Source organism: Chlamydotis macqueenii, chromosome 1, assembly GCF_036417535.1.
Source record: "Chlamydotis macqueenii isolate bChlMac1 chromosome 1, bChlMac1.mat, whole genome shotgun sequence".
NCBI classification, from domain to species: Eukaryota; Metazoa; Chordata; class Aves; order Otidiformes; family Otididae; genus Chlamydotis; species Chlamydotis macqueenii.
In genome coordinates this window covers 67929466-67944819 of record NC_141556.1, presented here as the reverse complement: position 1 = coordinate 67944819, position 15354 = coordinate 67929466, and the positions used below count along the sequence as shown (strand labels likewise).

General features: G+C 40.2%; 1 protein-coding gene across 4 annotated transcripts in view; it reads right to left on the bottom strand.

Annotated features, from left to right (window-relative positions):
* Window positions 1-15297, bottom strand: part of ERC1 (ELKS/RAB6-interacting/CAST family member 1) — a 294214-nt gene extending 278917 nt beyond the window's left edge. For 3 of the 4 annotated variants that reach the window (XM_086755609.1, XM_086755591.1, XM_086755602.1), the window contains exons 1-2: window positions 15262-15297; window positions 3333-4166 (exon numbers count right to left, since the gene is read on the bottom strand). In XM_086755609.1, the coding sequence (XP_086611735.1) occupies window positions 3333-4001 (669 nt within the window). In that variant the 5' untranslated portion in view covers window positions 4002-4166; window positions 15262-15297. Of the gene's footprint in view, window positions 1-3332; window positions 4167-15061; window positions 15142-15261 lie in introns of those variants that run through there. The other variant, XM_086755595.1, reaches the window with a different exon arrangement.
* Between the last annotated feature and the right edge of the window lie 57 nt (window positions 15298-15354).

The window sequence follows — 15354 nt, the reverse complement described above, 5'->3', positions numbered from 1 at the left end:
AGTGATACCATGCCAAAAACAGGCTCCTGTTTATTGGCTTCATCAGTTCCTCCTTGGACATGCACGGGTTTGTTAACCTTTGAGAAATCATTTGCGCTCTCCTTTTGGCTTACTGCAAAGTACAATTGGTTAACTAATGCACATTGCACTGGAAACTACTGCATTTTTTCCAAGAACCTATGTTAACTACAGGACTGCTTTCCATGTTTAGTTTCGAGGTCTTCAAAATTAGATGACAATGACATCCCTCATTTATGAAAAGAAAGGATTTTCTGGCTCTTCAAGATCAGTAACAAAGGATCAGCATATGCTACACTCCGCAGCTGTACAATTTGCACAGAGTAGCTGATGAATACAGCTGTGCTGCACCACAACTGGTGGAAACACCACAACTGAGCAAGACTAAAGCACTCTCAACCCAAGTGACAGCTATATAGGTGCATGCACATGACATTCTCAGTATTATACCCAAGATATCCCTGCTACCTATTGTCCTAAGATAACAAGCAAAGACAGACAGATGTGATTGCCTCAGCACAGGTCGCATGCTCTTTAATCTCCCTATTCATTCTTTGATCTTTATTAAATCCAGAAAATTTCTTGGAAATCAATAAGCAATACATCAATAATGGTGATTCATTTGCAGGTGTTCCCAAGAAACAGGAAAGAAAACCCAAAGACACCTGTGCATTTTTACAGGATGCTGAGGTAGCAATCAACCAGAGCTCACATTTTCATGTATTTTTAACAACTTCCAAAACCAAGAGGCAGTTCAATCATTTAAAGCTGAGGTGACAAGAACAGCAGTAAAAAATACAATCAGGGACAATCAAGTGTGCATACAGGAATAAAGAGCCAAGATCACAGCAAAGAGACTGAGATGACTACCAGGTCATAGCATGAGTCAGCCAGCATCTTGGCTACATGAGTTGAACCAATTTTTAACAATGCATTTGTCCCTAACTAAACTTAACCTAAAGCACAAGTTCTGCACATGCAAGAAGTCTTTATTAAAAGTGATGTGCTGAAATACTCTTATTGAGGCCTAAAACATCAGCTCCTGCAGTTATACTAGAACTTTTTTTATGGGGAGGCTGAAGGGGTAATGAAGAGATTTTTCTGGTCCCTCAACAGATCAGAGAAATCCCTTGTTCGGTGTCTAAACAGAGAAGTCTGTTTAATTACAGTAAATCCTATTAAATTGATCTTCCTTAGAAAGGGCTGAAGTGACCAACTCCAAAAGGCTATAGAAGACATAATGAATTCAGAGTCTAATTAGCACACACTGTTAGCTAGCTATAATCTATTAATTAGCATTCTTAGTTTTTACAGCTCATTGCTATAACACCCTTTTACTTTTAAATTGCACCCTTCTTGTTTTTGGACCAAAGTTACACAATTCTACCAGTATGGTAGTAATTATAGTGACTGCCTAGAGAACAGTGGCCTGGAAAGATCTGTAAATGTTTAATTAGGGGATAAAGGAAAGACAAAGGAAAAAACCCCTCAGATAGAAGAATCACTGTTCTCCAATCTATACATATTTAGTAATCACTTAATCCATTCCATACCTCACATTCACTGCATTTTTCTTGCAAGATTTCCACAGCATCCTCAAGTGTCAAAACTGATTTCAGAAAAAATGTTATCATATTCCAAGACATTCTCTTCAGTATCAGAAGAGAACTTAAAAATGAAAAGAATTTGAGAATTAAAATACTTACGTGCAGCTCAGATACAAAGAACATCAGAAAATGGAGTGAATAGTATTCCATGTATTCACTGTACTGGTACTGTACCACTATAACTAAAATTTTCACTGGATCACTCTGTCTAAGGAAATTCTACTTTTGTAATAACTTCAGGGTTTTTTGTAAAAATTTTAGGTTTCCTTCACTCCAAGAAGACATACAAAAATGAATATGAGATGTTGCACACATTAACAAATCCCATGTTGTGATACTTAGCATTTGGTAAGAATACAGCTATAAAACTACATGACAAGTTCATTAAATTATTTTATACTAACTCAGGAAAAGCAGCTTACTTTCTTCAACTCAGCTTTAAAAAGTTAAAATAAAATCTCAGACAGCTTCAGTGTAGCAGATTATCACTAACCAGAAGGAATCTATTTAAGACGGGTCACGTGAAAGTAGAGTATAACACGTCATGCACTACCAGCACCATTTCTTCCCTCTAGCATTTTCCTTCTCCCCTCCAACTTCTAAAGCAAATCCTTAAAAAAGCACTGCCTAAAATAGCAAGTATACCTTAAGAGCTTCAAGAACACGATCACGCTTGAATTATGGAAATTATTTAATTAAACTTTCTTGAATATTTAAAAAACTCAATAGGGAAATTAATTTTGTCATAGTGAAAGCTGACTTACATTTCAGGAAAATTTTGGAGTTGGACTTTGGGCCTGTTTTCCATATGAGTGGTGAGGTTTCTTACCTGAGAGTCCAGAGAGATGCCTAACTCACATTTGACCAGAAACAACTAAACAGGAAGATGCCAACTCAAAGACAAGCAATTACTTCAGGATTAAGCTAGCAAGAAGGTCTAAGTAGGAAAAATTTATTAAAAAGCTTTTAATAAGTAGAGCTGACTACAAAGAGACCTCAATTTTAATAAACTCTCAATTTTATTTTAATTTAGGTATGCTTTTAAGAGGCACAAGATAAAAGAACTAGACACCCAAGATCCTCTGTTCTTCTGCCTATTCTCTATCTAGCCAGACCACTACAAAAAAACTGTAGGGTGCTTTATAACAGTTGCATAACAAGATATGCAGCTTATGACAAAAGAAAAGACAAGAAGGTATTAAACAGTGTTTAATAAATTTAGCCAAGAACACAATTTATATCTGTTTGTGAAAACTGCAGGTCTGAAGGTTTTAACTGGAGCTCTAAAATAAGATCAGTGTAATGTCAACTTTGCTGTACTGGCAATCTGTCAACATTCAGCAACAGCTCAGTTGTATTTGGGGTCAGCAGCTAGTACATCCTGCATCTCAGAGAATGCTTCAAGAGGTAAGCACTACAGAAATATTAATTATGAACAGGGTAAAATACTTCCAAAAGGAAACAGAGTGGTTAGCATCAGCCCTAGGAAAAAAAAACACATCACACAAGGTGAAATGAGCACTCAAGAGGTGGCTTACAAGTTTGACAAGCAACATTTGAAAAGAGGCTTGCAAGTTGAAAAGATATCTTATTCATACAAATTACCTGGGAAAAGCACCAATATAATTTATCTGTCACATGCAAGTTTATTAAACTCATTTAATCATACTACTGCACTAAACACAACAGTGACATTAGATGACAAACCTGGTTTTCTTCTTGCAAAACTCTATATTGCTCCTTCCAAATGGTGATTTTTGAAGCTTCATCTTTCCTCAGAGCTCTCTCCTTTTTTAGCTCAGGACTCCAGAAGGTCTTGATACTGTTCATGGAAGAACTCAGCTTGCTTTCTTTCACCTCCACATCCTTGCGAAGCAGATCGTTTTCCCTCAATACTTCTTTGAGTTGTGTCTGCAGATCCATGATTGTGTTATCCCTGGCCTGGCGCAGTGAGTGAGGTACAGTGGATGCCATACTCACTGGAGGCAGATGATGCTCTCCAAATGCAATAGTATCGCTGGCAACTCCACTACTGGCAATGTTAGGGCTGCTACCCATCGCAGTCATCCTAACACCGTAAGGCAGCCGCCCCCCAGATCGGCCCAAAGTCATGGTGCTTTTTGGGGTGTCTGCACCCACGTTCTCATGGTCACTCAGATACATAGGGCCAGACGTAGCATAGGCAGCATTTAAGGACTGAATATTTTCCATAGAAAGGGTTTTCCCACTGCCACCCCCAGTACTACTTCCAGAACTGCCTCCTGTGCTGTTGGTCCGACGATGGCCCAAACGTGGTGACCGTGGCAGCCTTGGTGAACGCCCTGGACTCTGGTTGCTTGGCTCAACCTTACCAACTGACCGAGCACTTCCATACATGATTAAGCTGGTGGTGTGAGGCAATTAGATAGGCAAAAATCAGGAATGAGAGAAATCCTGTTAAGTTCTTCAATGGTTGTAAGTCAGCTTAAGGCCAATCACAACTTAAAACAGATCCAGTTGTCCATCTCTGAAGTCATGTGTTCACGATGTTCAGGACCATATCTGTATCAATAAAAATAACGTATTAAAAACTGTATCAATAAAAATAACATATTAAATACCTAGTTTATCACAAAATATTTTGTCTCACATTTGAATAAAGCATGTTCTACTACCTTTACACTCCTCCAGCACCTTTTCAATTCTCACTCACAAAAAAGCAATATTTTATTTAAACCTTAATATTTAAACTCAAAAAGGAACTTCTATTGTTACTTTGTGCTCGTTATATTATCACAGTAAAGAGAGAGGAAAAAATGAACCCACAAATTTTCAAGCCATAATTTTGTTGGTCTTGACCTGAGCTCTACAGAAGTAGTCTAACTTTTCTTTCTGTTTCTAACTGCTTCTAATTCTTTACCTGTTACCTTTCCGAGTAACTAATCTAGTAGCATATGCTATAAAATTCCTTATTTTTTGCTCTGTAACATTTTGCTGTTCTACAAGTGCTAGTAGGTAACTCTTCAGTAGAGGGGCACTGGGCTGAGACCACCGTTAGTAGCCAAGGTCTGTAGAGGAGCAAGAAACAGGGATGAAATCCACTCTTATGACTGAACTACTGCACTGTAGAACTACTATTGCTATGCAGTTCTTACTTTTTTCCTATTTTTTACAGTGCAAACTATTTCAAGTCACTGTTGGGCTCAACTGAAATCAAAACTAGAATACTGAAACATTCCTGGTCTGACCTCTCCCCATTAGATGAAAGAATACCAGATAGTGTTCAAAGAGCAGCGGTAACTTACATATCCCAGTATCTTTCCTTTCACACCAGCTTTCATCTAGCCTCACCTTCTGCTCAGAATTTAGATTTGCCAGGTAGTAGGAATCCATTTTTTTTCCAAAGACTATGGCATGTTTGTGAGATAATAACTGGGCAAGCAGATGAAAGACTGGGCTTAAAAGAGGAATATACTTACAAAAGAAACCGTAGAAATAGTAGAAGTAGGTGGAGGGGAAGAGACAAATAATATTGCAAAAAAAAAAAAAATACTGGAAAAATGTAGACAGAAAAAAAAAGTAGAAGCCTGATGAAGAAAAGATACATCATTTTTCCTTTCAGAAACAAACTAGTATAGGAAAAGATAAAAGAAGAAATAGTTTTTCAATGTTTAGTTTAACCCTAAGTTTTATATTGAAAACAAGATTAGAATAAAGATTAGAGTAAGCCAGCAATTTTTCATTGCCACACTATTTCATAGAAGATACAATAGCATGAGTAATTTTACAAAGCTTATGGAAGTTGATACTGTTTCGTGAGCAGTCCTCAAGAAGCTTAACTGCTAACTCTCCCTTTCTCTCACTTTCTATTTTTTTTAAATGACAACCAAAGCTAGCAATAGCATTGCTACACAACATTTGAAACACATATGTAAAGGAAAACAGGCCAAGGAAAGATAGCCAGTGGCATTAATCATTGAAGTTAGCTACCAAAACACCATCTACAGATTTATTTTTTTAATACAAAAGTTACAGATATTTCTTCTACTTCAGCTACATATCCTTATGCAAAACAGTACAGAAATATAAACTATGTAACAGAGTCTACAGTGTTTCACTGGAGTTGCTTCAATAAGTAAGACACTGTGCCCCAGATGGGGAAGAAAAACACTTCTTCCAAACAGAAAAGCTATTTCAGACTAATCTCACTGTTTGAGATACCAAAATGCTAAAAATGCTGCTGTAACACCAGTTGAGCACTCAAGACCAGCTAGATACGATTTCTTAGACACTACATAAAGTACATTCAACTGAGAGCTTGTATTCACAAGGATTCTCTTGAAAGTTAATCCAAATCACAGCACTTGATTCATTTGCTAGGAACTCACCACAGTAAACCAGTGCAGACACTCACTCACTTAACAGCTTTAAATGAGTTTAACTTGAACCAAAAGATTAGACATGTTTTATTCTGTGCATTTTAGTTAAAGCACTTTCCCCAAAAAAAAAAAAAAAATTAAGTTTAAATGTTGGTAGAAGTACATCACTGTCGCAAGCAGAAGTATCACCTAGTAAAGTGTTTAACAATACACAAGAAGCACACAAAAATTTTTAAATCTGTTCTAATGAGTTAATAATCCCCAAAATGGAAAAGTGTCATTTAAACTCATGGAATTGCTTTCTCCTTGTTTCAGCTAACATTTTGTGGAACTATTAATAGCTTTTCAAAGAATGAAAGTGACTGATGTCCTTGACAGAGAAGTGGCTTCCCAGGCAGCTGAAAGGAGCTGGTAGCAAAGCAGGGGCTGAGCAGTAGCCACCTTCCAACCTACCGGGCAAGCAGGTTTGCTCTCCTCCACTTTAAGTGGAAAGACCAGTCCTTTGCTAATTCAGCTCTAAGCTTTGCTTTGCAGGTAGGTACCATCCTTTCTGTTACTCCAGAAAAATCAAATAATTCAAGCTATGAAAGCCAACTACTCGAATTAGCTGTTCATTAGGGCTACTGAAAGGATTCCCAGAGTGGGCACATGTGAAACGCAGGGAGAAGAATGCCGACATCACTGCCATCACCGCCACATGTTACACCGCACTCATTTTTCAAAAGCAAAACCAAACAAAAGCAGTAGACTAAGAAAAGAAAAGGTCTTTGGAAACAAGAAAAGGTAACCCTCCAGTATTTCTCCTAAAATTAGAACTTTCATTACACCCTTGTTAGATGTTAAAATTGTGCATATTCCAAGTATTGACTAAACACACCCTTTACAACCATGCAGTGAGTTTCAGTATTTTCACTGACAGAGATTTGTCATGGTTCAAGAGGAAAAAAACCAAACATGTTATAAGACAAATCTTCACTTTTTTTTTTTTTTTCCTAGTAGCATTTATCACTGGCCATTTCACTCTGTTCCTATTAGGAATCCATAAGCAAATGTAAATATCAAGACAATTACACTAGGAAAAACATCTTCCATCCTGGAAACAGCAAAGTGACAGACAAACAGCGAAGTAAGTGACAGAAATGTGTCTTCTCATTCTCAATACCAATTAATTAGCAAGAAGAAAGAATTCTAGTTTCCTTCCAGAAAGCCAAGCAAAATTCCAGCCACTCTTCCCCAAGCCTGTAGTGCTGCATGAGGTTGCTGTTGGCAGAAGTACCAACACTTGGCCTTGTTGAACCTCATACAATTGGCCTTGGCCCATCAGTTCAGCCTATCCAGATCCACCCGCAAAGCCTTCCGACCCTTGAGAAAATCGATGTTCCAGCTCAATTTGATGTCGTCTGCAAACTTACTGAGGGTGCACTCAATCTCCTCATCCAGATCATTGATAAAGACATTGAATAGAACTGGCCCAAATACTGAGCCCTGGGGAACACCACCTGTGACCAGCTGCCAACTGGATTCAAGTCCATTCACCACAGCTCTTTGGGCCTGGCCATCCAGCCAGGTTTTTTACCTAGCAAAGAGTACACTCAGCCAAGCCATGAGCAGTCAGTTTCTACAGAAGGATGTTGTGGGAAACAGTGTCAAAAGCTTTACTGAAGTGCAGGTAAACAACATCCACAGCCTTTCTCTCATCTGCAAAGCGGGTCATCTTGTCACAGAAGGAGACTGGGTTAGTGAAGCAGGAGCTGCCTCTGATAAGTGCATGCTGACTGGGCCTGATCACCTGGTTGTCCTGTACATGCTGCGCAATGGCACTCAAGATCATCTGCTCCAAAACCTTCCCCAGCACCAACGTCAGAATGACAAGCCTGTAGTTCCCCAGATCCTCCTTCCAGGGAACCTATCCTAGCTTCTGCAAGGCCAAAATGCAGCACTGTTACTTTTTTCCTGCTCTACTGTGACCCTAAATTTAGACACAAATAAATCATCCCTTAACCTTACAGGATGGTAGTAACCACAAGGAACACTGACTGACTGTGACATGAATGTATTTTCTTTTGCAAACTCTCCTGTAGGTTTCAAAAATTTTCAGTCCTTTCTGCCAATACAGGAACCCTTACCTAAGATTACAAAGAAAGAGACTATAAACTGCAAGTGTTTAAAAAAGCAAAATCACTGAAGCTACTGCTAAACCACTTTTCCTCAAGGCACCTTGCATACATTTCCACTTGTGAAACAAAACTCTCTTGTTCAATGTTCACTAAGAGAATAAAAAACTTCCAAAGAGCATCCCGTCTGCAAGTCAAATTAAAAAAAAATATAAAAAAAAATTTAATGTCAAAGTAAAAACTTCATATAGGTATCTAGAAATTGGCAATAGCAGCTTTGCAAGTACAGAGACATACAATCTATCTCCTTTACTACCAGTTGAAAAGATTATCTAGTGATTATGAAAAAGCTTGAAAGAAGAACTATCAGAAGCATAGAAGATGAGAATGACACAATACTGTATTTCAAAAAGTTTTGAAAAAAAGGACAGTTGTGAACACATTTTCTGTATGAAAATGGTAAGACAGATAATAGTACATCCCGCCTGAAGTGCAGGTAAGAGAAATGTCTTCTAAGATCACAGGTAACTGTCCTAAACCACTCAGAGACAGACACCATGAACTGTGAAAAAAAGTTTATAATCTGACAGCAAACATTCAAATGTACTACAGTGCAACTTGTGGCAACTAAAATGAACCCGTTTCATTACAATAGTTTAGTCATTGCCAGTGAAAACCAATGGGGAATCAAGTCTCCTTCAAAACAGCAAAACAGCTACCACTCCAAGAAGTATAGCGATCGATATCCAGAATCATACATCAATGAAAATGGTAATTTAATGCAGCATGAAAGCTGGTAACTCCTGCATCAGAACTAGCATGCTGAAAGAACAGTAAAATGCCACCTGCACAGCTTCATGCAGATTTACTTGTAAGACAGTTATGAAGAGAAGGGAGGGCAGGAATAGGTACACTACTCTTGTTAAAAGATCTCATGATTTTCAATAAGAGAGTTGTATTCAGGTAGAGCAGAAACGTAAGAAATTCTAGAGGGACCAGATTAACATCAATTTCAGGATAAAGAATAGAATGAGATGAGATGTGTTTACCAACACTGTCACTCTCAGCCCCTATATCTACTATTTTATGTGAACCAGTGGCTCAGAAAGCAAACATTCCTGGCTACAACTGTCAGAAAACAGAAGATTAATTAACACAAAGTTTTGTAAACCTCTGAAGAATCTCTCTGTCATAGAAAAATTTATGATGCCTTTTGTATTCTCCCTTACTCCAGGACAAATGCTAACACCACAGTAACTACTTGCAGGTAAGTAAGCAAACCAAATACAGAAAAACATACTACAGAAATACAGGCAAATCCTTGCTTACATTTGTTAAAAAAAAAACCAAAAAACAATTTAGAAATAACTTCTGCATCCTTCAGCAAGGAGCATTTCCTCTAAATATCTTTGCTGCAGTTTCTGTTCAGGACTGACACCAGCTGACAGACAGCAATATTCACAGAGTTAATTCTGTAACGCCGTCAGCACCTGATACTCAGGAATGGGGGAGTCTGATCACGAACTAGGCAGGCAAGCACACCTCACAGCCCAGGGACCCCTCTAGTGCCTCCCATCAGCCTAATGAAGGCCCTGCACCCAGATCCCAGAAGACTGAACGTTCTTGTAGCTCTGATCCCTGTCTGCACAAGGAAAGCTTTCAATGTCAGTTCCCTAATGGCAACGGAAAAGTCAGCTTTTGCAGGAACTGTCTTAACCTAATAAAGCAGCATAACAGGCACATTAGACTTCATTAAGAGAGGTAGCAATTGCTCATATTTTCATAATTCATACCTTAAGAGTTAATCACAAACAAGAATGACTAGATTATACCATGGAACCTGGACTCCAGAATAGAGCAAAGGAAAAAAAAAAAAAAGATGGAATTCCAAAACAGGAAAATCCTAAACTCCAATAAAACAACTATCTTTACCCTGTATTTCAAATACTGAGTACAATGAGAGAACAGATAGGATTCACAACAACTTAGAGGTGTGTCAACCAAGACGAAGACAAAAAAATATTTAATTCCTGTTACTTTCTGGTGCACATCACAACTGCAAAAGCTACAGTTGCTATGCTACTTTACATAAAAAATGTGATGTATCTATCTTAGGACTATAATGTAGGTTTTATGTTTTGACTAATTCTGGAAAGAAAGCAAGCTCACTACTTTTCATGTTAAATTAATTACTGTTACGCATGAAAATGACAGAAGAAAGTTTACTTTGGACATCGTTTGCAAGTCAGCCAATGCTGAACACAAGGCACTGAACCCATGGAATTCAGGGTTGTTTATCCATATCAAAACATTATTATCCTCATGGCCTTGACACTAAGAAAGCAAAAGGGATAAATGAAATTAAGATGGAAAGAAGACAAAAAAGGAACTGTTCATATTATGTTTGAAACTCATTACTAGATAGCGCATGAATAGATACCTAAGCACGGACATCTGTTTACGTCCAATCCTTTTCAAAGGTAGACTGTCGTTTGTTTTTTTTGAAGTAACTGTCTTGCACATCTGCCAAGTTCACTGAAAGTTATGGTGCCCTTGTTCTCTTTCATAGAGTATAAAATAGGAATTGATACATTTTCCCCTCTATACAGAGAAATCTTCCCAGAAAAATACCTCAAAAATCCCTGATAAACTTCAGTGACTTTGATATATTGAAAACCATGTTTTGTAAAAGGTAGGCCATCAACTCTGACTCTAACATTTTGAGGAAAAACCCAGCAGTCATTTGTCAAAGTCATTTGTGTTTTGTTTCTGAACATAACTTGACACTCCCGTTACACACTTTTTAAATTTGAAAGGTTAACATAAATGGTACACATACACTTCAAATCACCAGAGAACACGGAAACATCTTGATTATCTGTCCTTTTTAGACACCATTCTGTTTCCCATTCTTCTCTCCCGTTCCTAGAAGACATCCCATCTAGAATACACTACCTGCAAGTCCCTAAACAAGAGCCAGAAATACTCATCAGCTTCCTAGTTAATTTGTTTGCCACAAGTATACATTTCCTTTCACGAGGTCTACTCACTCCACAAGGAAGACATCAAGAAGATGACAGCTTCTATAACAGTTAAAATTGCTTGTGCAAAGAAGCTGAGATCAGATTTTGTTTCTTCTAATTCCCATAACTCTTGATATCAGCATAAAGGGTATACTTGTACCATCACAGCTTCATTCGTTTATATATTTTTTCCCAAAAAATGAGACCACAAAAAGAAAAAAGCTCACTATTATTATTCAAATGCATGCATTTCAGCTAAATCTGTACTTACTCATATTTACACACTCTTTGTGATACACCACTTGCTTATAAGGATTTTTTCCTGAAGCTCTTGAGGTCAGCCTCAACTCAAGGCAGAACATGAGGTACTATTGATTTCTAAAGGCCTGACCTCACATCATTTGTCAGACTAAAATTATTCTACTCACAGTATACCAAGAGTTAACCTGGTCACTAAATTTGGGTGCACAAGCAAGTTCTTTCCCTTTGTCAGGTTGCTGTGTAACAACAGAAATTTTCCTGTCTTCCTCCAGACACCAGGGCACATATTTCTTAAAACTGTCTGGACATCACACTTAAGCGCTTCCCAGGTATGGCCGAAATCTTGGATACTGTTCCTATTCTCTCCGATAACTTTAAGACTGGCAGCCTTGAATTTGTTACAGGATTATTAGCATATGGTGCAGATATATTGTGGATCATCCTCAGTTCCTGGTCCTTGCCCGGGTTTACCAGGGATTGGACCCAATGATCCACATGGTCCCTCCCTGTCCTATGTTCTTAACACTGACATGTGTAGGCAGGCTAGGAAGGTGCATCAGAATTCGTTTTGTGCAGTGAATGGGAGCTGATTACAAGCCTCTAAATTTAAAGCGGATAGGAGATATACAGTAAAAATTATCATGTGTCCTTTTCCTTTTTAAAAAGGTCCAAAACACGAAAAGCAACAGGAGTCAGAACACACACAAACTTCCTAGTGATGAACTGATTAAAATAACTCTCATTCTTCTCATTACCTAGAAGACTGAAGACCTGTGGATGTTAGTTTTCTGTCATTGTACGGCTAAAGGGTTTATAGCTTGATTTTTAGAGTATACAGTCAGCAAATACTATGTGTTTGTACGCAGGTTTTTTTTTCTCTTTCCCTCAGGTGGAATGCAACCAACAATCAACTTCCCAATAGTGGAAACAAAATGCTAAAAGTGATAAAGATATTTAAAAAGCATAGAAACACCTAGAAGCACTAGTGAACCCATGTAGACAGCTAGCCTAAAGTCACCGCCGGTAACATCACTGCAAAGCAAAGCATACTCTGCTTAAAGAATTTCCACCATAATCTCAGCCTGACAACAAAGTTGTGTTAACGATGTTGACATAACCCACATACTAGAAAACATCACTTTTCCTAAATCAGCATGGGATTTTCTAGGATCTCATGCCATACGGCAGCACACTGCATGCCACAGACTTAAACTCTTGGCTTACACAGGCAGCAATTGATAGAATGCTCATCACCCAGAGTGCTCTTATGACAGTGTAGCCAGCAAGGTTCAAAAACGTATATTGTTGTTTCTTAATTCTAGCAGGCAATCTGATTATTTTAAAAGCTGCATGCATGCATGCAATCCATCCGTACATTTCTGAGCATACCATACTCCAATAAAACAAGCCAGGCTTTCTAAACATATTACAATTTTCGAGTGGCTTAGTCAGGTAAGTGTTGTAACAAGCCTCTCACATAAGAGAGGCTTTTTGGGGGAATAGGCTGGAAAATAGGGAGGGGTGAGGGGAGGAGGGATAACAATGGGAGAGTATCCTGCTTCACAAAATAAGAAATAGCAGGGAACTCACGCACTGATTACAATAGCATGGTGAAATATTTCTATTCAAACAGCAACACAGACAACTGCTACCAGGAACCGAGAAAGTGGCAGATTCAGAAAAAAAAAAACAACAAAAAAAACCAAAAAAAAACCAGCAAACAACCCAGGTTTCTTTCATGACCAAGATTTGCAATTCAATATAAAGGCACAGGCCATGTAAATACCAAACCTGCTTTTTTGCCAGTCAGACCATTAGCCAGATGTTAGAGACGAAAAGTTATGTGAACAGAATCTCATAAAAGCTTGTGACAGGATCAAAGAAACAATGCTAAGACTTAAGAAAAACATGATGTTTTAATACAGTCCAGATAACAGAAACTCGAACTGAAGAAAACCTGCTAATGTCCTTACAGTGATTTAATTACAGCTAAATTGGTTTCCCTGAAAACATGGATAAAGTTCAAATTATATCAAGTATTATGATAAACTCATGTTTTACCCAGCAGATCCCAACGTTTTTCTAGCTGCAGCCCTCCTTGCAGCTTGGTAGATTCAGACAATTCCAAATTTCTGGATGATATAGTAAAGTCATATACTTTTGACTATTCAGGGAACTGCTGTTCCGTGATAAAGTCCTGAACTACATTAGGTACAGCTACCTCAGTTATTTAACGACTAGCAGTTTAGCCCTGCTAAATACTTTATTACTGAAAAAAAAAAATAAATCATTGTACTACCAAATCTTCTCATGCTAGCATGAGCAAGGTAGTGATTTTTCTGTTTTAATCTTACTTGATTTGGCTGCAAGGGTGCTGACTCATAAGTGACCCCAAACTGGGGCACACATCTGAGCTACTGCAGTTTTCAACACAAAATACCAAAATACACTTTACAGTTATAGGTCAGGCTGTAGACCGCAGTAGCTCAGGAGCAGACGTATGTTCAGCCACCTACTGCTATAGATGCAATAACCTCCGGGAGAAAAGGAGGGCAGGCAGCTGGTGGAGGTTACTGCTGTAGACATCCTAGCCGAATTGGCCATTGTTTGAAAACCACAACCCTGCAGTCAAACCAGGCAACTTTTTTTGGTTACAACCTGTTGGATTTGAGGTTTGCATATTATCCAGCTACAACCACCTGGCATACATCAGTGTGCCCCCAAAACAAGCTTGGAAAAAATGTTAAACATACATTGTTCTTCAGACCAATTCTATTTCTAGTCATTTGCTTTCAGTCTCTTGGTTTCTGTACTGCTTTCCCCCACCACCACCTCCATAGGTGGTTCTTTATATCTTTTCTTCATACCTTCTAATTTTTTCTATTTCCACTGAGGTTTCACTTCAAAACATCTCTCACCATGTCAGCACAAACCCTAATGTAAAATTCCAGCGTGCATGCAACATCCCACGTAAAATAAATTGTATGCTTCGTAACTAAGATTTAGAGTTCACATTACAAATGAGACAGATGTGGAAAGACAGCAATTCCTGACACATGCTTCAGGACGGCAGCAGATTTAGAAACAAAGCACTGTGTCAGCTGATGCTTACTTTGTAGCAGATGTAATAAAATAAATGAAATGTGACCGTTCAGCAGGGGGAAAAAAAAAAAAAGAAAGAAAGAAACCCAACAACACTGCGAGATCTAGGTAGAAAGACACCGGTCACCATTACCTCAGACGACGTGACTAAGACAACAAAAGCGTGCGCTTCCCAAGGACAGACTAAATGAGTAGGGGCGGAAAAAAAAATATAACAGGGAAGGCGAATGGGAAGCGGACGAAGGACCCTACCGTACCGGGCAAAACCAAACCCCGCCCGGCGCCACCAGCCCGCCCCGCCGCCCCACCACCAGCAATGCCGGGCAGGACGCGGGCCCCCTCGCCTGATGCGGCCGCTCCCGCCGCGGGCCGGCCGGGGCTGGGGCCGGGGTCGGGCTGCCGCCGCCCAGCCCCCGGGCGGTGACAGCGTGCGCGGGGCCCGGCAGGGGCGAGGCCCCGCACCCCCCCCCCCCCAACGCCACCGCCTCCCCCGGCCGCGCCCGGGCGCCCCCTCTCTCCGGGCGGCCGACAAGCCACGCAGCCCACGGGGCAGCCGCCGTCGCCGGACCCGGACCCACCTGAGCGGCAGCTCCCCGGCGACAGGCCCCGCCGCCGCCTGCTCCCTGCCCCGCCGCCGCAGCCCCTTGCCCAGCCCGGCGACTGCCCGCAGCTACCGGCTCCCGCAGGCCCCGCCCCGCCCCTGGCTCCCTCCAGCGGCCAGCAAGAAGCGTTACCCCTTCCCCCGGGCCGACCCCCAGCACCGAGCGAGGCCCCTCACCTGCCTGTCAGCCCGCCGGGAGGCGGGGGGGGGGGGGCGGTGCGCGACGGCGGGAGCGGGCGGCGGCGGCGCCCCGGCGAGGTCGGTTCCGCG